Genomic DNA, 25,665 nt, shown 5'->3' on the forward strand with positions numbered 1-25,665 from the left:
CGTACGTCCAACAAAATTGAGGATTTCATAAAGTCACTAGTTGGATGTTGAAGCATTGAAAACGTGGTCATTACTTATGCAATAACACAGCAGCCTAGGGTTGCCAACTTTCCATTTTTCCAAAACCGGACAACAGGGGTCGGGCTCATGCTGCTCACAAAACCTGAGAATGGGAGTAAATTGTAATGGGACTAAACAAATTCAACAGGAACCCAATCTGGAATGACTCATTTACAAATGGCTGCAGAATGTTGTCTTCAGAAATGGCTTCCAAGCTGTTATTGTTGCACCATGGTCTTGTTGTCTTAAAAGAAGCCCTTACTGCTTTACCTGAGAAGATGCTAACTATACAATGGAAACTTCATGCAAGTATTACACAAGGTTAATGCTTATTAAGGTTACCGTACCTAAAAAGAGAGGTGAGCACGGCCATGATATAGAGTTGAAATCAATGCATGCATGTGATTAGATAACAAATATCTTACTGTATATATGTTAGTTTAAAAAGCTGTTCAATAAATAATGAAGGTACTGCCTTTTCTGATTGCATCCAGTATAATTGGATTTGTCCTTAGGAAAGAGTTCCTCGTAACTGTAGTAAACTCATGGTATTCACCTTAGATACAGAATCCGATATTTCAGAAATGAAGCATTGCTTTTTAAGAACCACAGCTTAATGTGTGTTTCTTGTTTGTTTATGGGGAAGTGAGAAAGAGTCCTCATTGTAATTGATGTAGCTTACAGTTTTAAGCTAAGTGGTTTTGAGAGAATCTCTTCTATTTAATTGTATTTAAGTTGCTTTGACCATTGACTCGAATGCTATCATTGATTGTTTTGTCATGTTGTATGAATACATCATTATTGTTAAATTAACTGAATTGTCTCATTTGCAAGCTTGCTGATATGCATCAACCTCAAGCCGGAACTTGAATCAAAGGGGAATTAATAGCCTACTGTTTGTTATATTATATAAATCTGGTGTTATTTTCAGTGGATGAAATCACAAATGATTTATATACTGTTATGAATCAATGTTAAATTCCTTCATAATTAGAATAAACATCTAGCCATATACATCAAGCTATCTATCCCCCTTACAGAGCACATAGTCTAAATTATGTCCAGTACCTTTCATGATCACCTTGCTTAAAAAAAAGGACAAACATTAATGTGACCAGTTTTATTGAAGTTTAAAATCTCAACAAATACATAAGGTGTGTGCTGTTGTAAAACATTGTTTTATTTTTTTATGACAGATGTCTTTCATGAGGAAGTATGCTGGCTCAAACCACAAACTAGTTTTGTTAGTGGCTGAGGAGGTCTCCTGTTTCACACTGAATCCCAGGGAACTCACATGACTTACCAATGCCTACTAACCAGCTGCAGTCATTTTAGACTTTAACATTCTTGCTTCCTTTAGCATTTGAGTTGCAAAAATAAAATAAAACTTTCTGACAGGACAGGCGTTACAATGCTTTGAAAATATGGCCCAGTATGATCATAATATCAATATGCTGCATGGGACTTGTCAATTCTTAATTCTCCACCTTCTTCCACTCAATCCAGCAACTCTCAATTGCAATCAGAACTGGAGACCTGGAGTCTGGGCTTTGTACCATGAACATTGATGTCTGCACACCAGTGTTGAAACACTGAAACTAATCCACATTTATGGCATGCTACCACTCCCACATTGCAATACATTGGAGATTATTCATGTCACACTAGTGTTCTCCTATATTGTAATTTATATGATATGGAGGTAAAACTGTTGTTGTAGTTTGTAGCAGAGGAGCCGTACTTGAAACAGTATGCTGCATTACCATGAACATTTGAAATGCAACAATAGCTGTGCTAGCCTAACAATATAAAAGGCTGATATATTGTACAGTAGTTGTATCAGTTGCATTAAAGAGAATAGACTTCAGCTCAACTGTGTCTGAAGATTCAAGTATTTTTAAACAGATTTCTGGAGTGATTAACTATGGTGTACAAACAACAGCTTTCAGGAAGCTAAACTCATTAGGGGCAACTCATCCTGTTTCCCCACCCTTCGAAAGCCACATTGTTAATTTCGTTTTTGCCTTACATATTTTTATTTATTTTTATATGGCTCCACTGTAAACTAGGATTTTTTTTGGTGCATAAAAAAGGTAGTTAAATAATTTAACACAACATTTCATGGCCATCAAGCTCCATGACATATATAGTGTGTGTGTGTGTGTGTGTGTGTGTGTGTGTGTGTGTGTGTGTGTGTGTGTGTGTGTGTGTGTGTGTGTGTGTGTGTGTGTGTGTGTGTGTGTGTGTGTGTGTGTAATAAAATAAAATAATAAAAATAAAAACAAACTACTTACTTTTATTTCACATGATGTAATTAAATACACAATTATATTGCAAAAGTCTCCCGGAAGTAATAATAGTAGTATGTATTTCATGTTGGGCAGCAGTGTGGAGTAGTGGTTAGGGCTCTGGACTCTTGCCCAGTGGGGGACACTGCTGTTGTACCCTTGAGCAAGGTACTTTACCTAGATTGCTCCAGTAAAAACCCAACTGTATAAATGGGTAATTGTATGTAAAAATAATGTGTTATCTGTATAATGTATAATGTGATATCTTGTAACAATTGTTAGTCGCCCTGGATAAGGGCGTCTGCTAAGAAATAATAATGTTAGATTTAGAAATGTCATTTTTTATTTTTGTGGTCAGTTTTTTGTTAAGTATATGGAAAACTGTAAAGTGGCATGTAATTCAATATGCTAACATTATTCAGCAGGGTTAATTTGCCTTTATGAAGCAACATGTGTTAATTCTATAGGGTGAGTCTAAACTTTTGGCATAACTGTATGTATGTATGTATGGATGGATGTATCCCATGGTAAAGGAAGGACAAAAGACTAAAAGATGCATTTGGTCCATTTTAACTTTACATATTTCTTATAAGCTCATATGAACACTGGGAATTAATAATACATTCTGAAAATGCCATTCTTAAAATATTTAATTGTATGTCTTAAATAAATTGCATCCAGTTTTACAGAATGTATCCTCCCTTGATGAGGCACACATCATGTTTACTCATTGTCAAAAGTATCATTTTGTTTTTATCACACATTCTTGTGCTTTAAAACGCTCACCCAGCTTGAGAACTGAAAGCAAAACTATTTCCAAGCAGTAGTGCCTTGAAGATATATGACCTTCAGCCTGTGAGGATTACAAAAACATCAGGTAGACCAGAGTTCACATAAGCAAGTCGATTTGAAACAAGCTGAAAAGAGACACTTCTAAATGCTCTGAGTGGAGTTCTTTTTAAGAAAGGTGATCCTGAGAAAAGGAGAATGTATGTCAGTTTCAGTCACCAAAACAGAAATAGTCGCTTGGCAGAAAACACTCAAGTAAACTTCTGTTTATAAGACCTACCAATTATACACTAATGCTGTTTTACCTTTCTTTGTTACTGAAATACTCACCTGCCATTAGAAATAAATAAACTATTACTGACCCCACATATGACTACTTGTAGTACTGTTTTGAAATGTTTATTCATTAAACCAAGCTTAACAAAGTTGATAAAAATAAATCGTAAGAAAGGATACCTACCACAGGTGTATTATTATTATTTCTAACAAAGGAACAAACTGGTGCGATTTAGATCATGGAGATTGTATATGAGGATCCGTCTATTTTAAAATATTCACAGGTTGTTTGTGTAGGTTACCAAAAATGCAGTAGAAACAAAAAATAAATAAAAATTCTGAATAGAGTAAGTTTCATGAGTAATGGAAATCCCCTTTAAGAAATTTCTATTTGAAGAAAAAAAAAAAAAATCCTCTAAAGGAAGTTTAGCTGGTGCAAGCTATATTGCTCAGAATGCTAAGACTGTCAAGTGGACACAAGGAAAGCATGGCATTGTGATAAGAATGCAGAACATTTCAAAAGAACACTGCCGTTGTTTCCGTGTTTGCACATGTCTAGTACATGGCACAGTGGTTGGGATATATGCATTTCCGGCTTTCCCTCTGTGTGTGTGTACAGTGTAACTGAGTCTGGGGAAGAAACATGATGTCATTTTGGGTGTTGTTGCAGTTACACTTCCTGGAAAGGGTGAAGCAATATTGAAATCGTTTTAACAGTCTCTGCAAGCTCACAGAGCACTGTAGAAAGTGTCACAGCAAAGCAAATCATTAAAATGTAAGCGTAAGGTTAGCCAGACTAGAAGGACACAGTTAACAGATAAATACCACAAACTCTCTCCCCACATGGGAACTAAATGGCAAGCTGATTTTGTTACAGGTTCTTCTCTGTTAATTGTGATTGTACATGTGTTTAATTGTTATAATCCTGTGAACTACATATATTCTATAAATCATCACTTGGAAGGAAAAGCAGTGGCTTCAACCCAGCAATCTATAGCAGGAAAGAGTCAGCCTTTTCATTCCTGTCTTGTTTTTAAGCATTGTCCAGCTTCTTTGTCAAAATCAGTGAGCCCAAAATGAACGTCTGTTCTATTGTCCCCCAAAGCAAGGCTCAATACAGTACAACTGCAATTTGTTTTACTGTAGGTGAAGAATGATATCTGCTACTGTTTAAAGAACGTGTGTATAATGTGCTGGAGGCACATACAGTGCAATATACTACTCTTCAAGCTGCTTCATATTGGTTCTCAAAACAATTATAGGGCTTTAAAGAATTATTATTTTTATTTATTTCTTAGCAGACACCCTTATCCAGGGCAACTTACAATTGTTACAAGATATGACATTATACAGATATCACATTATTTTTACATACAATTACCCATTTATATAGTCGAGTTTTTTTACTGGAGCAATCTAGGTAAAATACCTTGCTCAAGGGTACAGCAGCAGTGTCCCCCACCTAGAATTGAACCCACAACCCTCCAGTCAAGAGTCCAGAGCCCTAACCACTACTCCACACTGCTGCCCATGGTTGTTGTTGAATGGTTGAATGGTTGTTTCATTTCCAACAACTAGAACATAGTAAAGGTTCCCTAAGTATATTTTTATCTGAATTTTGTACAGCTTGCATTCTCCACTGTTAATAAATCCTGCATCATTTCTCCCAGTCACAGCCTTCTTGAAGTGCCAGTGTTCTCAAGTATTTTTATGGGTGTGGGGAGAGTGAACCTCTCTGAATATTTGATATGCCCCACTAAAAATGTCTTTAGACATTTAAATCACCTATCCCATGCAATACTGAGGGATATTTACCAGGTTGTCTCCTAGGATGTCCTTGTAAAACAGGGACAGGGACTTTTTCAAAAGTGTCCAGTAATGTGTGTGTATATATATATATATATATATATATATATATATATATATATAAACTCACAATACCATTTACACAGACAACATATATTTGTACTTTATGATGATGATACCATTTATACAATGAACTGATTAGACTTGACAGGACAGTGCCTTCATAAATTGTAGCGTATATTCCATTTTACACTATTTGTTATAAATGTTCTACTTGCTGTAAAAGACATCACTGCTGGAAACTTTGTTTGCACACCCAGATGAGCTTAACTGCAACACATTGCAAAATGAAACACAAAATAATCTGATGAATAAGCATTTTTTGAAGAACGAGGAACTGGGGAAGCTTTTGTGGTCATAAATTAATATCTTTCTCTAGAAAAAAAAAAAAAAAAAAAAAAAAAAAAAAAAAAAAAAAAAAAATAATAATAATAATAATAATTCAGGGGTTTATCCTCTCAAATGCTATTTCTGGTGCAATTACGGCATTGAGCATTTTGCAGAGATCCCCTCAGTAAAGAAAAACTAAGAGATTAAAGCAAAAGTTCTTTAGTTAAATCATGACAAACATCGTGTCCAATTACACTGTATATGTTTTGTTTAATGATCAAATGCAGATCAACAGATGCTCTGAAATGCATTTTTATTACAATTAATAATAATAATACAACACAGTACAGCATGCAGGTTTGGATGGAAGCACATGCAGTATACAGAGCATAATTTAAAACACATTAAACATGATTGAAAAGAAGTGTACCTTTGAATTTAAGACAACATTGAATTTAAGATGCAGCCCAAATTTCCCAGCTCAATTTGAGGAGTAAATAAAACATCAAATAAAGACGCAAAATTAGGTTTAAAAAGTGTGTCTTAAATTCGAAGAAATATGGTATTCATATTCTTTTTTTTTTATTCTACCTACTACTTATCTTCCTAATTTGTTCCAATAAGACTGTTTCTAAGGGATGACTGTAAATTTTATTTACAAGTAAATCATATATTTTAAGTTCACTTGAAATCTTTAGTTGACGATCCAGACTTGTACAAAGCAAAGTCCCTGATTAAAGGCTGCTACCCGCCAGACGCGATGTGACAAAATGAATAGAGCCTATACTTTTAATAAGTATCTTTCACATGACAGGCGATGCGGGAGCAACACGAAATAAATAGAATTGAATGCGTCAACTAGGGAATTGACCAATCAGAGAATAGCTTCAATGTACGTGGTCCAGCAGGGTGAAGCATCACGGCTGGTGTCTGGCAGCCTTAACACTAACTTTACATCCAGACTTGTACAAAGTGAAGTCCCTGATTAACTAGCTTTACATTACTGTTTTTCTTGCATTGACAAAAACTATAGTACGCAGAAACGATACTTCTTATATGTATGTTCTTTCCTATACGGATCACAGTGCATGTTTAAACTTCAAGTCTAATTTTTCAGTGGAGTGCAAATGCAACTACAAGATTCTTATTCCATAAAGATATAAGAGGAAGAAAGCTATTGGATTGTACCCATGTTGCATAATCTGTACAATACATGAATAGGCTTGAATTGGATATGGTCAGAAGTGAAGCAGACTGAAGGCATTGTATACATATCTCAGAGGCTGTCTCTGTTGGAAACCAAAACCAAGTCTGGTTCTTTTTATCAAGTTATACGATTTAGTCCTTCCTTTAACACCAACACACACAATGAGGTAAAGTCTTTTTTATTATTATTAATTTGTTTTAAAAGAACCCAAGGACAGAAGTAATGTATACAAGGTTAGATATGTACTATATAACTGTTACCTTAGTGATACAAGTGATTAGATAACATTATTAGTATACAATGCATTTTCATTTAAAACAATGGATCTCTCAAAGCATTAAGCACACTCAGTAAGACTTTTTGTTAATGTTTAAATGTCATCACACTGTACCCAGATAGCAATGATACTTAAAAGACATGATGAGATGGTACACATTTATGAGAATGACTTCACAAGGTTAATCTTATCTCATTTTATTGTATAAAAATGTACTTGCATAAAAACTAAATAGATGGCAGCAAATGCAATCCGCTCCACACCTGATCAAACAGTAACATAGCCTGACTGTCTACTTCACAGATCAGAAAGAGTTTTAAACAAACTCACTGTTTCAATGGGGAAGACATCAGTGGTGCACACCTCTAGTGGTCATTTTCTTACTCGCTATGTTATAGAATTTCCACGTGGCTCAGGCTGGCTTACACTCACGGCCCTGAACATAAAATATGCTGCTTATTTTATTTAACAGGCCACATATCCAAACTAATAAATGCTGATTAAAATGTTAATTATGGAATAAAAAACAAAACAGAAAATAAATAAATAAACTATACATACAGTCAGCTCTCATTAATCTTTTCTTCTGGTAAAGATGGTTATTTTTTTGTGGCTTTTTAAAAAAAACAAAATATTTACTTTGATTCAGAATATACAGCTTTTTCAACTACAGCCCAAACAGAAATAACAGAAAGCGATAATTAGAAAATAAGAATCTTGACTTTAAAACCTTGGTGAGCACCTTTTCAATTAATTCACTATATCTATGAAATCTGGCTGTGTTACTCGTGATTTAGATGTAACTTTGTAAAACTAGAAGCTGACTGTTGTGCAAGTTCCCTAAGATTTATTTTTCACTAGTAAAGAGGGCTGCTTGACTTTCTTAGCTGTCCCTAATTCACAATACTGTATATCCTGGAGACAGACATCCAGCTGGACTCTGAGCCTGAGCCAGGGCAGGAGGATCAAAAAGCTTTCCATGCTACAGAAGAGCTTTCCATGCTACAGAAGAGCCATCACAAAGCCATGTGCATCCCTGTTTAACCACCAGTACTGACAGATTATGATTCTTTAACATACGTAAGGGAGGGTCCATGTTTACTTATATACTGTAGCAACTGAATGAAAAAAAATATGTACGTAGCACAATCTTAAATATTCTGCCATATTACTGTTTGATCAGAGTTCCAAGTCTTATTGTTAATTCTCCTGTAAAGCTGTTTAGATAATAAATGCCTTAAAAAATTACAAATAATTTTGAATACAAACACAAATTGCCAAATCATTCATAAGAATATAATCTCTAACAAAAAAATATGAATTATGCATACTTTCACAGTGTACCTTACAGGTTCAGTTTGGTTCACATAGTGGTTAAGTTAACTTAAATCCACTTCTATTCAATTTCCATCTTTTTCATTGGTCCTCATCTGAATCAGGTTCTGAAAGAAATATGTTTAATTGCAATAATCATTATACATTTAAAGGGTTAAAATACAAATCACAGTATCACAATATAAACTATTCAAAATAAACAATTTAGGACCTATTTCATAAAACATAACAGAATAATATATATATATATTTTAAAAAACATAGAACGGTGAGTTTTTGTGAACAAAAACAAAACATCCCTATAGGATAAATGTAAGGGAATTGGTTTGTAAACATGAATATTTGATAAAGATCTGTATTATTGACAGTCAGGAGTTAAAACTAAAAGGTAATGGAACTGTATTGGGAGATTAATAGAATACTTTTGTGAACCAAATTGTTTTAATTTCTCAAAGAATAGTGTAAATATAAATGTATATTTTTTGTATTTAACAAAAAACACACCAAACGTTTACTTTACTGACACACTACCTGTCCCATTGAGGACCCTGGCAGCTGGTTTAGTTTGCTTCCAGTTACCGATTAAACACATTGCACAGAGCTGCACGATTACTTTAAAATGTCTTCAATGAAAGATCGTTTACATTTCTGCTAAAGATCGCTCTTTCCAGTACAACAAGGGAACATTTCCCTGTCTGTTATTTTTATTTATGCTTTCTTTTTATTATTTTGTTTGAAAATGTACTGATAGTAAAATAGAATGTCTTTAACCCTATAAGGACCGTGATCGTGTTAACAAGTTCATACTGAAGTGTCCTTCTGGGCCCGTGATCGGGCAAACACGATAAAAAACGCACTTCATTTCTTTGACTTACTGGGCCACCACACTTTGCAGTACAGTTTGTTAACACATAGCATTGGATAGGGGAGGACTGGATTTCACTGACTGCTTGTTTGTTGGGGTTTTTGTGTGACGTCACTGACAGGCATTAAGGGGAAAGCTTCTTCAATCTATAGGCTATATTTTTTATTATTTAGTTTATTACTTTTACGTTTTTTTTGCAATTACCCATATTGTAAAGGCCTATTTTTCAGGCCTCTTCTTCGCAATAGACTATTGTAAATATGCTTTGCGATAACAAGAATATCAAATAAATTTCCTGCTCAAAACACGTTAATATTATTATTATTTGTTTATTTAGCAGATGCCTTTATCCAAGGCGACTTACAGATACTAGGGTGTGTGAACTATATAGACGGAGCACAAAGAGGTTAAGTGACTTGCTCAGGGTCACACAATGAGTCAGTGGACCACACACCGGACCACACAGCCTCCTTATTACTTTCACTCAGGGGCAAGTAAAGCCCCTTTCACACTAGCACTCCTACCCGGGTCCGGACCCAGGTCCTGGCTAACCAGGTCACAATCCAGTGTAGTTATGAAACCACATACCTGGGTCATACCCGGGTTAACCCACGCTGTGCGAAAGTTTCACTTCCACAAGGAACATTTCTGTTTATTCTGTTTAGCCATATTGTTGTTGCTTGAGACACACCTTGAGCCAGATTGCAGCAGGGATGAAGAAACATTTGGGCCGACTGTTCAATCCAGAGAAGCTTGGATGGAAGCGTCAGTAACAAGTTGCTTCGGGGGCACTGATACACGTATTGTGAACTTGCGTCTGTTACCCAGATCAACCATGCTTTATCAAAAGCAGTGTGAAATCATGTACCCGACCCACATGACAACAGGTCCTGTCCGAGTAGGTTCTGACCCGGGCAGATCATGCCTGCGTGAAAGGGGCTTAAAATACCTGTCCTAACCCAGTTTCCCAGGTTATTCCTCGTACGGGAGCCAAGGGGCAGTGAGAGGAAACCTACTACAGCAGCACAGAGAAACCCAGCGCTTTCTTTGTTGTTGTTTACCATTGCTGGTATTCCAAGTAGTTTTTTTGTTTGTTTTCTGCAATACAGGATTATATAATTGTGTTGTGTGTTTAAATAAAATCCTGCCCAGATACCACTGCTGGTACTGGGCTCCAGGACTGAACGTCACTTCCGGCTCCTGTGTGCTGTCATTACCGGTCCTTCCCTAAGCTCTGCCCACTACCCTCCCACAGTAAGCAGAAGAATTAGTAAACATAATACTGTACCTTCCTTTATAGAACACTGATGCTATCACTGTAACACTTTACATTTAGATGCATTTTATATATTGTGAAGGTGTGTACATACCTGAATGGAAATTGCGCTTTTCAGGACCCTTGAGTGTTTGGGAGGCCTGCAGCCATCTTGGCTCTGATACAATGTGGAATGGTCCAAAGCCAAGATGGCCATGCGTTTCCAAACAATAGGAAACAGCTGTAAGCCACTGATCAATTGACTGGGCTATATAAACCCAGCCAAGTCATTCATTTAGAGACGTTACAGAAAATGACTGGTGATGACATGGAGGCATACCTGCTTGCCTTGTCGGCTCCAGAGGGGGAAGAGCCTTTGCCTTCTGCAGGGGGGAGGAGTCTTTACCGTCTCCAGGGGGGGAGAGGCCTTTGTCGTCTCCAGGGGGGGAGGGGCCTTTGCCGCCTCCAAGGGGGGGAGGAGTCTTTGACGTCTGTAGGGGAGGAGTCTTTGCCATCTCCGGGGGGGAGGAGTCTTTGTCGTCTCTAGGGGGGGAGGAGTCTTTACCGTCTCCAGGGGGGGAGGGGCCTTTGTCGTCTCTAGGGGGGGAGGGGCCTTTGCCGTCTCCAAGGGGGGAGGAACCTTTGCCTTCTGCAGGGAGAGAGAAGCCTTTGATGTCTCCGGGGGGAGAAGCATCTTTGACATTTCTGGGGGGGGAGGAGTCTTTGCCATCTTCGGGGGGGGAGGAGTCTTTGCCGTCTTCAAGGGGAGAGGAGTCTTTGCCGTCTCCAGGGGGAGAGGAGTCTTTGCCATCTCCAGGGTGGGAGAAGTCTTTGCTGTCTCCGGGGTGGGAGGAGTCTTTGTCGTCTCCAGGGTGGGAGAAGTCTTTGCCGTCTCCAGGGGTAGAGGAGTCTTTGCCATTTCCAGGGTGGGAGAAGTCTTTGCTGTCTCCGGGGTGGGAGGAGTCTTTGTCATCTCCAGGGGGCAGAGGAGTGTTTGCCGTCTCCAGGGGGGGAGGAGTCTTTGCAGTCTCCAGGGTGGGAGGAGTCGTTGCAGTCTCCAGGGTGGGAGGAGAATTTACCAGATCTAGGCGGGGAGGAGCCAGAAGGGGAGTTGTTGCCATCCCTATATACAGTGATGAAAGAGAAGCTACTGGTTTCAAAGACTGAGTCAACGAGACAAGACCACAGCCCCGACCACCACCCCTGTGCCCTAATCTGCTGCCTATCGGTCAGCTTTACAGTATGAGATTACTCTAGAGTTGATTTAGCTGGTTTATTCATTATCAACACTTTATCAGTATTAATATTTTTAAAGAAAATATATTGTGTAATCAAGGTGTTAGTTTATCTTGTTTGACAATGGTTTAAATAAATGAACAATAACATTTTCTACATTCTTTTGACAAACACAATGGGCCTAACAGTTTAAGTTTGGGCTATACCCTTTTTGTACTGCAATAAAGTAAGTTAATGTTTAAAAGAGATATCAAAATGTTTTGGGTTACATGTGTTGTAGACATAAGTATTATTCTTTACAATGTTCCACATGGTGACCATTTGTTTCAACATGACACATACACAGATCCATAGGGGTTCTTCTCTAATGTAAGGCATTACATATCTATACTTGTATCTGCTTGTGCATCTTGAGTTGCTGTTGGTTTTCTTTTTTTAGACCCCATTTACAGAGTTATGGCTGGAGCTTCTCATTAGTTGCACCTCTTTGAGGATGTTAATCCCTCAGAAACGTAATATCAAAACATAATTGTAAGCCTTCAAAGGCTGATTTACTATGGGCTGAGTGTGTTTAACAAATCAACAATGATGTATCCGGTAAATGCTACGTGTATACTGTGGCTTATGACCTGGTAAATACCTTGCACATCTATGTTAACGAGACAGCTAAATAAGATCTGAAAAATAAAAATGTAAACGCTTACCTGTTGTCTGTGGGGGAGAGTCCGGTGACGGGGTGACATCTGAAAAGAAAAAAATTAAGTTAGTAATGGTGGCTGTAAAACTGAACGCAGTACTCTCAAGGGAAGGGTGCTCATATTATTAAAATACTTAGATAATAGAAAAGAAACTCAAGCTTATTCGAAGTTGCATATTCATAAATAAAAACTGGAATAAAGAAAGCATTGTCCTTTTCATGGGGTTTAAAAGCTGAAACAGAATGCCATACTGTCCCCTAAAAACAGAAGACTAAGGTGCTGAGAACAACATTACACAACTACACAGGTTTAGGAAAAATTGTTTCAGACCACAGTATAGTGTACTGTCTCCATACAGCAGAAACACAGGACCTCAATATGGCATTTTGACAAGCTTAAAGATCTGAATGCTCAGTTAAATTATATATATATATATATATATATATATATATATATATATATATATATATATATATATATATACACACACACAGTACTGTGCAAAAGTTTTAGGCAGGTGTGAAAAATGCTGTAAAGTAAGAATGCTTTCAAAAATAGACATGTTAATAGTTTATATTTATCAATTAACAAAATGCAAAGTGAGTGAACAGAAGAAAAATCTACATCAAATCAATATTTGGTGTGACCACCCTTTGCCTTCAAAACAGCATCAATTCTTCTAGGTACACTTGCACACAGTTTTTGAAGGAACTCGGCAGGTAGGTTGGCCCAAACATCTTGGAGAACTAACCACAGTTCTTCTGTGGATTTAGGCAGCCTCAGTTGCTTCTCTCTCTTCATGTAATCCCAGACAGACTCGATGATGTTGAGATCAGGGCTCTGTGGGGGCCATACCATCACTTCCAGGACTCCTTGTTCTTCTTTACGCTGAAGATAGTTCTTAATGACTTTCGCTGTATGTTTGGGGTCATTGTCATGCTGCAGAATAAATTTGGGGCCAATCAGATGCCTCCCTGATGGTATTGCATGATGGATAAGTATCTGCCTGTACTTCTCAGCATTGAGGAGACCATTAATTCTGACCAAATCCCCAACTCCCCAACTTTGCAGAAATGCAGCCCCAAACTTGCAAGGAACCTCCACCATGCTTCACTGTTGCCTGCAGACACTCATTTGTGTACCGCTCTCCAGCCCTTCGGCGAACAAACTGCCTTCTGCTACAGCCAAATATTTCAAATTTTGACTCATCAGTCCAGAGCACCTGCTGCCATTTTTCTGCACCCCAGTTCCTGTGTTTTCGTGCATAGTTGAGTCACTTGGCCTTGTTTCCACGTCGGAGGTATGGCTTTTTGGCCGCAAGTCTTCCATGAAGGCCACTTCTGACCAGACTTCTCCAGACAGTAGATGGGTGTACCAGGGTCCCACTGTTTTCTGCCAATTCTGAGCTGATGGCACTGCTGGACATCTTCCGATTGCAAAGGGAAGTAAGCATGATGTGTCTTTCATCTGCTGCAGTAAGTTTCCTTGGCCGACCACTGCGTCTACGGTCCTCAACATTGCCCGTTTCTTTGTGCTTCTTCAAAAGAGCTTGGACAGCACATCTGGAAACCCTGTCTGCCTTGAAATTTCTGCCTGGGAGAGACCTTGCTGATGCAGTATAACTACCTTGTGTCTTGTTGCTGTGCTCAGTCTTGTCATGGTGTATGACTTTTGACAGTAAACTGTCTTCAGCAACCTCACCTTGTTAGCTGAGTTTGGCTGTTCCTCATCCAGTTTTATTCCTCCTACACAGCTGTTTCTATTTCAGTTAATGATTGTGTTTCAACCTACATATTGAATTGATGATCATTAGCACCTGTTTGGTATAATTGTTTAATCATACACCTGACTATATGCCTACAAAATCCCTGACTTTGTGCAAGTGTACCTAGAAGAATTGATGCTGTTTTGAAGGCAAAGGGTGGTCACACCAAATATGGATTTGATTTAGATTTTTCTTCTGTTCACTCACTTTGCATTTAGTTAATTGATAAATATAATCTATTAATATGTCTATTTTTGAAAGCATTCTTACTTTACAGCATTTTTTCACACCTGCCTAAAACTTTTGCACAGTACTGTATATATATTTTTGTATGACTGCCTCGTGTATTAAATACTTTTGAGAGCTTTGTAGAGGACAAATGCACTGTATTTACTGTAACGACCCTGGGACTTGCTCTGCAGCAGGACTTCTTGTCTGTACCGTTTGTTTGTTATGTGTTTATGTAATTTCTCTTATTCTGCGGTTCCATTATTATTATTTATTTCTTAGCAGACGCCCTTATCCAGGGCGACTTACAATTGTTACAAGATATCACATTATACATTATTTCACATTATACAGATATCACATTATTTTACATACAATTACCCATTTTTACAGTTGGGTTTTTACTGGAGCAATCTAGGTAAAGTACCTTGCTCAAGGGTACAACAGCAGTGTCCCCCACTGGGGATTGAACCCACAACCCTCCGGTCAAGAGTCCAGAGCCCTAACCACTACTTCAATGCCACTAGCTGGGGGGGTGCGCAGATGTCCGTTTGTCCGGGTCCACAAATCCTGTACATGCATCCAGCCCCGGGACATTAGCCGGGACTGTGGAATGCCAGGGGTTGGTGGACACTGGCTGGGGGGCGGGAGCATAAAAGGGGGGGGTGGGCGCACGTAGGGCACGGGAGAGTAGTAGTTGGAGCAGAGACGAGAGAGTGAATAGAGTAACAGGGTAACTATAGATACATATAATTGGTTTATATTATTATTTTGGCATGGACCATGGCTGACAAGTGGTTCTTAATTTTGGTCTGTGTTAACCCTTTGCGGTCCATTGTCGGACCTGGTCCAACATTGCAATTATTCCTATCAGGTCCATTGTCGGACCCTGTCCGACATCATTTTAGAAACGCAAAAAACGGGTTTCTAGTCATTTTTTCTCCGGAAAAAGCAGAGAAAACCATTCAATAGCCGAGTGGGAGCGACAGGAGCCAAGACAAGTCGAAAAAAAAAAAAAAAAGAAGGCGTATCTCATGAATAGTCATACATGGCCCTGGTAACAGATAACGGGGTGGTCATAAGTAAACAAGCTGGCTGATCAGTGCATCAGTGCACAGAGAACACAGACATTTGCAGAGCTTTTTTGAGATGTTATAGTAATAAAATAATGACTTGGATCGCATTATTGAGGAGTTTGGTGATAAAACGAGTGATCAGGAGATGATTGATCGGTATGTACGACTATTATTATTATTATTTATTTACATAGGTGAAAGCTATAGTGAACTAAAGGGTGGGGCGGGCTGCAGATGCCTAGTGAGTGCTTTGTTGATAAGCAGGGCCTTTTAAACCCGTTTGACTGTGGAAAAAAAATACTTTTAAACAGCGCGTCTAAAATTAACTGCGCGTGTGAAAATTAATTGGACCTGACGTGCCTGACATGCACTTAATAAATGGACTGCAAAGGGTTAATAAACTGTGGATTCAAGGTCAGAAAACTGTCTGTGTGTGAGCCTGCTTATATTTTTACGTGATGCTACATTGGTGTCAGAAGAGGGATCATGAAGCGTATGCCTCAGAAAGTGAAGCAGGAGCAGACAGAGATGGCAGTTGGACTGAATTAGAGAAAGCAGTACAGCAGCTTAACTGAAGAGGCCTTGCCTTGACGTGAAGATACTGGGATTAGACGGGATGGGCAGCTGGGAGGCCTTTGCCATGCAGCTCACAACACTAGCACAGCTGCATGGCTGGAGGCCGAGGAGACCGTGGGACCCCGAACCCAAGTGCGCCTTGCCCAGCCCTATGAGGGGGAGACTGAGGCCCCTCCTTGCCTGGCTCCCAACAAAAGACCCCCTGCACACGTCTGTGTTGAAACTGATCAGCCAGGCCACTTGCAATGCCAGTGCCCAGCCATCTCTGCTCCAACAAGCTGCCTCAGCCGTCAGGAAACGGTGTGGGCCCCCCGCCAAGCCCCCAACACCTGTACCAACCCGACTGCGCTGTCAAACAGTTTTTGTTTGTCAGAAATGTTTAGAGTGAAAATGTATGACGGCAGTAAGCCTGTCATGCTGCCTGCACAACGTGGTACAGGGGTGTAGTGAGCGGACCGGAAACTCGCTCTGGTGCTGTTTTCTGTAGGAGGTGCAGCTCTGACACTTATTACAAAAGCCAACATCTTATTTTAGTATTTAAATTTAAATTTAATACAGGCGCTTTTTCTGGATCCCTGCCACAACTTTAGTAATGGTGGTTCTTTGTTCAGATACAAGTAGTCCTTTACGTTGTTAATTTTGTAGTATAGGCTACAATAATTATGACAAGATATTATTTATTAAAGACAGGAAATGACATTCACATTTTGTTAACAGTACAAATAAAACAGCAGCATGGTATGAAGCTGTATATGTTTGCATTATTTCTTTTTGACTTCATTTTATTTTGGGGAGCTAGTTCCTTTGTTCTGGGGGGTGAGTTACTTTAAGGAAAGGGTTGACAGCTGCAGGTTGTGTTCTCTTTCCTGCACTAGGATAGTTTTAACTTGGGTGCTGATTTATTTTGGAATTGTTTGTTTAAATATTTATTTCTGTTTTCCAAACAATAAAATGATCAGAACAAAACGCTATTTCCGTCTCCTGTCTCTGCTATCACCGCCAACAGCCTTGACCGCAACACTACCCTCCCACATCGACTCACACACAACGGGCCCAATGTTGATAAATGTAACACATTTGCTATACGATGTGCACACTTGAAAAAGCTTGCATTGCATCGTGCCATCTCCCCAATGTTGGGTGATTTTGATCAGTCTGTCCTGGGAGGTGATGTGATTTGGTTAGCGCTGGACAATCCAGGAATAGTCAGAGAAAGAAAGAGCTACAGCAGCAAATCAGGAGCAACTGATATCCTCTTTAAGAGCATTCTCACCACTGTGATTTAAGTGAAGAAAAAAAAAGATATTTTAAATATTAACATTGAATAATATTTGCTGATGTGACTGCAGTTTTTTGTATTTTCAAATCTCCTACACAACAATTAGGTAGACGTAAAGTAGGAAACTCAAAAACTGTCCGTTACCTCGAGATTCTGAGGATGTGTCATCCTGTGTACCTTTCTCTGCACTTCCCTTGTTACTTTGCACATTAATTCCAGGAACGGGTTCTTGATTCTCTTCTGTCCCATCTACCACCGCTTTTTTACCTGTGTTTGCGTTTTCTGTGGTTTTGATAAAGGAAAATATATATTATTTAAAATACGTGTTGCAATTTCTTAAATTAAATTATTATATAACTTTGAACTGCATGATGTACTGGTAACAACAAAAAATAACCATTCATTGTTTTTTTATGGTAAACATCACGCAATATATTAGGATGTATAGAAACTTGTACGTATAAAAATAAGGAACGTGGCTTCATAAACTTTAGTACTGCTGTGAAAAATGCAGATTTGTACGAAAACAAAACATTTGCAAAATAAATAAAGCTCTTACTTCATGATTACTGGAGGTCTTTTATATCAAAGCATTTTCATTTTTAATATACAGTAGCAGTCTCAATAATACGGTAATACTGTCATTTTCTGTTCATTTTCTAATGTAATGTAAATAACCTACAACTGTGGTCACACGTTTTGCATCACCCTATATAATTATCTCATTTTGCTTCCTAAAGTCGAATGAAACCTTCTGAATAATATTACTTTGACATATTGAATTACATACCGCTTTGCAGTTTTCCATATACTTAATGAAAAACTGACACACATTTTAAAAAGTGACATTTCAAAATCTAACATGAAATACCATACTACTATTATGGCTTCCGTTAGACTTTTGCAATATCATTTTGTAGTTTCTTTGAATACATGGTGTAAAATAAAATATCTAAATTATGTTCATATAGTTTTGTTTTTAAATTAAGTGTCAATCTTAAAATTCTAGGTGATGCAAAACTTTTGGCCACAGCTGTAGCATACAGTAGCTCCAACCCTAACCCTTTCAGAATGTATCTTTGCATCGGCACGATGTACAGAGTTCTGGCTGGTGTTTTTGATTCATTTTCCACTTTAGTTGAACCCACATTTTTTAATTTCATCTGGTTGTATTTACTGTACATGAGTTATTAATAATAGTGTAGTCCACAGCCACTTGATAAAAATTTAAAATACATCAAACCAAACAGGATATTATTTTTTTATAACCATACTTTACAAAGCCCAAAGCCTGTGAAAGTCTTCCTTCAGCAGACATCCATGACTTTTTATACCCAACGATACAATACGAAGAATTGTTTAACCTTTGAGTTTTCACCTTCTTAATTATACTGTATCACAGCTGATGGAATTTGACCCATAATTTATTGTATGTACTGTTAACACAGACTCTACTTGAAATGAATAGTAAAGGCTAGATTTGTTCGTTTTAATGCAATGCCTCCCTCCCTCTCTCGCCCTGCTGCGGCTTCAGGAAACATTCAATGTCACGTCTGGATAAAAGAAGTTAAAACATTGTCTGTTATCAAAGTCCTTCCAAATGCTGTGGAGCTGACCTTTTGCATGTAGTGCTACACAGCTCACAACTCTGGCTCAATAATACATATTTATGAAAAAACATTATTTTAGTTGATTTTGGAGGGGGAGGGGGGTGTGAAACTGTATTATTAATGGTGGTTCTTTGTTCAGATACAAGTAGTCCTTTACGTTGTTACTGTTATAGTATAGGCTACAATAATTACGACAAGATATTGTTTATTAAAGACAGGTAATGACATTCCCATTGTGATAACGGTACAAATAAAACAGCAGCATGGTATGAAGCTGTATATATTTGCATTATTTCTTTTTTATTTCATTTTATTTTGGGGAGCTAGTTCCTTTGGGGGGGTGAGTTAGTTTAAGGAAAGGGTTGAGAGCTGCAGGTTGTGCTCTCTTTCCTGCACTAAGATAGTTTTAACTTGGGTGCTGATTTATTTTTGAATTGTTTGTTTAAATATTTATTTCTGTTTTACAAACAATAAAATGATCAGAACAAAAACGCAATTTCCGTCTCCTGTCTCTGCTATCACCGCCAACAGCCTTGACAGCAACGCTACCCTCCCACATCGACTCACACACAACGGGCCCAATGTTGATAAATGTAACACATTTGCTATACGATGTGCACACTTGAAACAGCTTGCATTGCATCGTGCCATCTCCCCAATGTTGGGTGATTTTGATCAGTCTGTCCTGGGCGGTGATGTGATTTGGTTAGCGCTGGACAATCCAGGAATAGTCAGAGACAGAAAGAGCTACAGTAGCAAATCAGGAGCAACTGATACCCTCTTTAAGAGCATTCTTACCATTGCGATTTAGGTGAAGAAAAAAAAAAGATATGTTAAATATTAACATTGAATAATATTTGCTGATGTGACTGCAGTTTTTTGTTTTTTCAAATCTCCTACACAACAATTAGGTAGACGTAAAGTAGGAAACTCAAAAACTGTCCGTTACCTCGAGATTCTGAGGATGTCTGAGCGTCTTCAGACTCTTTCCTTTGCTGTTCCTCATCCTGTGTACCTTTCTCTGGACTTCCCATCTTAGTTTGCTCATTAATTCCAGGATCGGAGGCTGGAATCTCTTCTGTCCCATTTGCCAACTCTTTTTTACCTGTGTTTGCTTTTTCTGTGGTTTTGATAAAGGAAAATATATATTATTTAAAATATGTGTTGCAATTTCTTAAATTAAATTATTATATAACTCTGAACTGCATGATGTTCTGGTAACAACAAAAAATAACCATTCATTGCTTTTTTATGGTAAACATCACGCAATATATTAGGATGTATAGAAACTTGTACGTATAAAAATAAGGAATGTGGCTTCATAAACTTTAGTACTGCTGTGAAAAATGCAGATTTGTACGAAAACAAAACATTTGCAAAATAAATAAAGCTCTTACTTCATGATTATTGGAGGTCTTTTATATCAAAGCATTTTCATTTTTAATATACAATAGCAGTCTCAATAATACAGTAATACTGTCATTTTCTGTTCATTTTCTAATGTAATGTAAACAACCTACAACTGTGGTCACACGTTTTGCATCACCCTATATAATTACTCATTTTGCTTCCTAAAGTCGAATGAAACCTTCTGAATAATATTACTTTGACATATTGAATTACATACCGCTTTGTAGTTTTCCATATACTTAATGAAAAACTGACACACATTTTAAAAAGTGACATTTCAAAATCTAACATGAAATACCATACTACTATTATGGCTTACGTTAGACTTTTGCAATATCATTTTGTAGTTTCTTTGAATACATGGTGTAAAATAAAATATCTAAATTATGTTCATATAGTTTTGTTTTTAAATTAAGTCTCAATCTTAAAATTCTAGGTGATGCAAAACTTTTGGCCACAGCTGTAGCATACAGTAGCTACAACCCTAACCCTTTCAGAATGTATCTTTGCATCGGCACGATTTACAGAGTTCTGGCTGGTGTTTTTGATTCATTTTCCACTTTAGTTGAACCCACATTTTGTAATTTCATCTGGTTGTATTTACTGTATATGAGTTATTATTATTAATAGTGTAGTCCACAGCCACTTGATAAAAATTTAAAATACATCAAACCAAACAGGATATTATTTTTGTATAACCATACTTTACAAAGCCCAAAGCCTGTGAAAGTCTTCCTTCAGCAGATAGCCATGACTTTTTATATCCAACGATACAATACGAAGAATTGTTTAACCTTTGAGTTTTCACCTTCTTAATTATACTGTATCACAGCTGATGGAATTTGACCCATAATTTATTGTATGTACTGTTAACACAGACTCTACTTGAAATGAATAGTAAAGGCTAGATTTGTTCGTTTTAATGCAATGCCTCCCTCCCTCTCTCGCCCTGCTGCGGCTTCAGGAAACATTCAGTGTCACGTCTGGATAAAAGAAGTTAAAACATTGTCCGTTATCAAAGTCCTTCCAAATGCTGTGGAGCTGACCTTTTGCATGTAGTGCTACACAGCTCACAACTCACAACTCTGGCTCAATAATATATATTTATGAAAAAACATTATTTTAGTTGATTTTGGAGGGGGAGGGGTGTGTGAAACTGTATTATTAATGGTGGTTCTTTGTTCAGATACAAGTAGTCCTTTACGTTGTTACTGTTATAGTATAGGCTACAATAATTACGACAAGATATTGTTTATTAAAGACAGGTAATGACATTCCCATTGTGATAACGGTACAAATAAAACAACAACATGGTATGAAGCTGTATATGTTTGCATTATTTCTTTTTTATTTCATTTTATTTTGGGGAGCTAGTTCCTTCGTATTGTGGGGTGAGTTAGTTTAAGGAAAGGGTTGAGAGCTGCAGGTTGTGCTCTCTTTCCTGCACTAAGATAGTTTTAACTTGGGTGCTGATTTATTTTGGAATTGTTTGTTTAAATATTTATTTCTGTTTTCCAAACAATAAAATGATCAGAACAAAACGCAATTTCCGTCTCCTGTCTCTGCTATCACCGCCAACAGCCTTGACCGCAATGCTACCCTCCCACATCGACTCACACACAACGGGCCCAATGTTGATAAATGTAACACATTTGCTATACGATGTGCACACTTGAAACAGCTTGCATTGCATCGTGCCATCTCCCCAATGTTGGGTGATTTTGATCAGTCTGTCCTGGGCGGTGATGTGATTTGGTTAGCGCTGGACAATCCAGGAATAGTCAGAGACAGAAAGAGCTACAGTAGCAAATCAGGAGCAACTGATACCCTCTTTAAGAGCATTCTCACCACTGCGATTTAGGTGAAGAAAAAAAAAGATATGTTAAATATTAACATTGAATAATATTTGCTGATGTGACTGCAGTTTTTTGTATTTTCAAATATCCTACACAACAATTAGGTAGACTTAAAGTAGGAAACTCAAAAACTGTCCGTTACCTTCAGATTCTGAGGATGTCTCAGCATCTTCAGACTCTTTCCTTTGCTGTTCCTCATCCTGTGTACCTTTCTCTGGACTTCCCATCTTTCTTTGCTCATTACTTCCAGGATCGGGCGCTGGAATCTCTTGTGTCCCATTTACCACCTCTTTTTTACCTGTGTGTGCATTTTCTGTGGCTTTGATAAAGGAAAATATATATTATTTAAAATACGTGTTGCAATTTCTTAAATTAAATTATTATATAACTTTGAACTGCATGATGTACTGGTAACAACAAAAAATAACCATTCATTGCTTTTTTATGGTAAACGTCACGCAATATATTAGGATGTATAGAAACTTGTACGTATAAAAATAAGGAATGTGGCTTCATAAAGTTTAGTACTGCTGTGAAAAATGCAGATTTGTACGAAAACAAAACATTTGCAAAATAAATAAAGCTCTTACTTCATGATTACTGGAGGTCTTTTATATCACAGCATTTTCATTTTTAATATACAGTAGCAGTCTCAATAATACGGTAATACTGTCATTTTCTGTTCATTTTCTAATGTAATGTAAACAACCTACAACTGTGGTCACACGTTTTGCATCACCCTATATAATTATCTCATTTTGCTTCCTAAAGTCGAATGAAACCTTCTGAATAATATTACTTTGACATACTGAATTACATACCGCTTTGTAGTTTTCCATATACTTAATGAAAAACTGACACACATTTTAAAAAGTGACATTTCAAAATCTAACATGAAATACCATACTACTATTATGGCTTACGTTAGACTTTTGCAATATCATTTTGTAGTTTCTTTGAATACATGGTGTAAAATAAAATATCTAAATTATGTTCATATAGTTTTGTTTTTAAATTATGTCTCAATCTTAAAATTCTAGGTGATGCAAAACTTTTGGCCACAGCTGTAGCATACAGTAGCTACAACCCTAACCCTTTCAGAATGTATCTTTGCATCGGCACGATTTACAGAGTTCTGGCTGGTGTTTTTGATTCATTTTCCACTTTAGTTGAACCCACATTTTGTAATTTCATCTGGTTGTATTTACTGTACATGAGTTACTATTAATAGTGTAGTCCACAGCCACTTGATAAAAATTAAAAATACATCAAACCAAACAGGATATTATTTTTGTATAACCATACTTTACAAAGCCCAAAGCCTGTGAAAGTCTTCCTTCAGCAGACAGCCATGACTTTTTATATCCAACGATACAATACGAAGAATTGTTTAACCTTTGAGTTTTCACCTTCTTAATTATACTGTATCACAACTGATGGAATTTGACCCATAATTTATTGTATGTACTGTTAACACAGACTCTACTTGAAATGAATAGTAAAGGCTAGATTTGTTCGTTTTAATGCAATGCCTCCCTCCCTCTCTCGCCCTGCTGCGGCTTTAGGAAACATTCAATGTCACGTCTGGATAAAAGAAGTTAAAACATTGTCTGTTATCAAAGTCCTTCCAAATGCTGTGGAGCTGACCTTTTGCATGTAGTGCTACACAGCTCACAACTCACAACTCTGGCTTAATAATACATATTTATGAAAAAACATTATTTTAGTTGATTTTGGAGGGGGAGGGGGGTGTGAAACTGTATTATTAATGGTGGTTCTTTGTTCAGATACAAGTAGTCCTTTACGTTGTTACTGTTATAGTATAGGCTACAATAATTACGACAAGATATTGTTTATTAAAGACAGGTAATGACATTCCCATTGTGATAACGGTACAAATAAAACAGCAGCATGGTATGAAGCTGTATATATTTGCATTATTTCTTTTTTATTTCATTTTATTTTGGGGAGCTAGTTCCTTCGTATTGTGGGGTGAGTTAGTTTAAGCAAAGGGTTGAGAGCTGCAGGTTGTGTTCTCTTTCCTGCACTAAGATAGTTTTAACTTGGGTGCTGATTTATTTTGGAATTGTTTGTTTAAATATTTATTTCTGTTTTCCAAACAATAAAATGATCAGAACAAAATGCAATTTCCGTCTCCTGTCTCTGCTATCACCGCCAACAGCCTTGACCGCAACGCTACCCTCCCACATCGACTCACACACAACGGGCCCAATGTTGATAAATGTAACACATTTGCTATACGATGTGCACACTTGAAACAGCTTGCATTGCATCGTGCCATCTCCCCAATGTTGGGTGATTTTGATCAGTCTGTCCTGGGCGGTGATGTGATTTAGTTAGCGCTGGACAATCCAGGAATAGTCAGAGACAGAAAGAGCTACAGTAGCAAATCAGGAGCAACTGATACCCTCTTTAAGAGCATTCTTACCATTGCGATTTAGGTGAAGAAAAAAGAAAGATATGTTAAATATTAACATTGAATAATATTTGCTGATGTGACTGCAGTTTTTTGTATTTTCAAATATCCTACACTACAATTAGGTAGAAGTAAAGTAGGAAACTCAAAAACTGTCCGTTACCTCGAGATTCTGAGGATGTCTGAGCGTCTTCAGTCTCTTTCTTTTGCTGTTCCTCATCCTGTGTACCTTTCTCTGCACTTCCCATCTTACTTTGCTCATTACTTCCAGGATCGGGCGCTGGAATCTCTTCTGTCCCATTTACCACCTCTTTTTTACTTGTGTGTGCATTTTCTGTGGCTTTGATAAAGGAAAATATATATTATTTAAAATACGTGTTGCAATTTCTTAAATTAAATTATTATATAACTTTGAACTGCATGATGTTCTGGTAACAACAAAAAATAACCATTCATTGCTTTTTTATGGTAAACGTCACGCAATATATTAGGATGTATAGAAACTTGTACGTATAAAAATAAGGAATGTGGCTTCATAAAGTTTAGTACTGCTGTGAAAAATGCAGATTTGTACGAAAACAAAACATTTGCAAAATAAATAAAGCTCTTACTTCATGATTACTGGAGGTCTTTTATATCACAGCATTTTCATTTTTAATATACAGTAGCAGTCTCAATAATACGGTAATACTGTCATTTTCTGTTCATTTTCTAATGTAATGTAAACAACCTACAACTGTGGTCACACGTTTTGCATCACCCTATATAATTATCTCATTTTGCTTCCTAAAGTCGAATGAAACCTTCTGAATAATATTACTTTGACATATTGAATTACATACCGCTTTGTAGTTTTCCATATACTTAATAAAAAACTGACACAAATTTTAAAAAGTGACATTTCAAAATCTAACATGAAATACCATACTACTATTATGGCTTACGT

At 37.3% G+C, this 25,665-nt stretch overlaps 1 protein-coding gene across 2 annotated transcripts in view; it reads right to left on the minus strand.

Moving 5' to 3' along the window:
• Positions 1-6,978: 6,978 nt before the first annotated feature.
• The window catches only part of LOC117406987 (uncharacterized), a 28,614-nt gene continuing 9,927 nt past the window's right edge, over positions 6,979-25,665 (minus strand). The window contains exons 6-12 of one of the 2 annotated variants that reach the window (XM_059029104.1): positions 24,883-25,059; positions 22,425-22,601; positions 19,966-20,136; positions 17,551-17,688; positions 12,489-12,527; positions 10,889-11,671; positions 6,979-8,535 (exon numbers count right to left, since the gene is read on the minus strand). In XM_059029104.1, the coding sequence (XP_058885087.1) occupies positions 8,510-8,535; positions 10,889-11,671; positions 12,489-12,527; positions 17,551-17,688; positions 19,966-20,136; positions 22,425-22,601; positions 24,883-25,059 (1,511 nt within the window). In that variant the 3' untranslated portion in view covers positions 6,979-8,509. Of the gene's footprint in view, positions 8,536-10,888; positions 11,672-12,488; positions 12,528-17,550; positions 17,695-19,965; positions 20,137-22,424; positions 22,602-24,882; positions 25,060-25,665 lie in introns of both variants that reach the window. The other variant, XM_059029103.1, reaches the window with a different exon arrangement.

This window comes from Acipenser ruthenus, chromosome 8 (assembly GCF_902713425.1).
Source record: "Acipenser ruthenus chromosome 8, fAciRut3.2 maternal haplotype, whole genome shotgun sequence".
In the NCBI taxonomy this organism is placed as follows: domain Eukaryota; kingdom Metazoa; phylum Chordata; class Actinopteri; order Acipenseriformes; family Acipenseridae; genus Acipenser; species Acipenser ruthenus.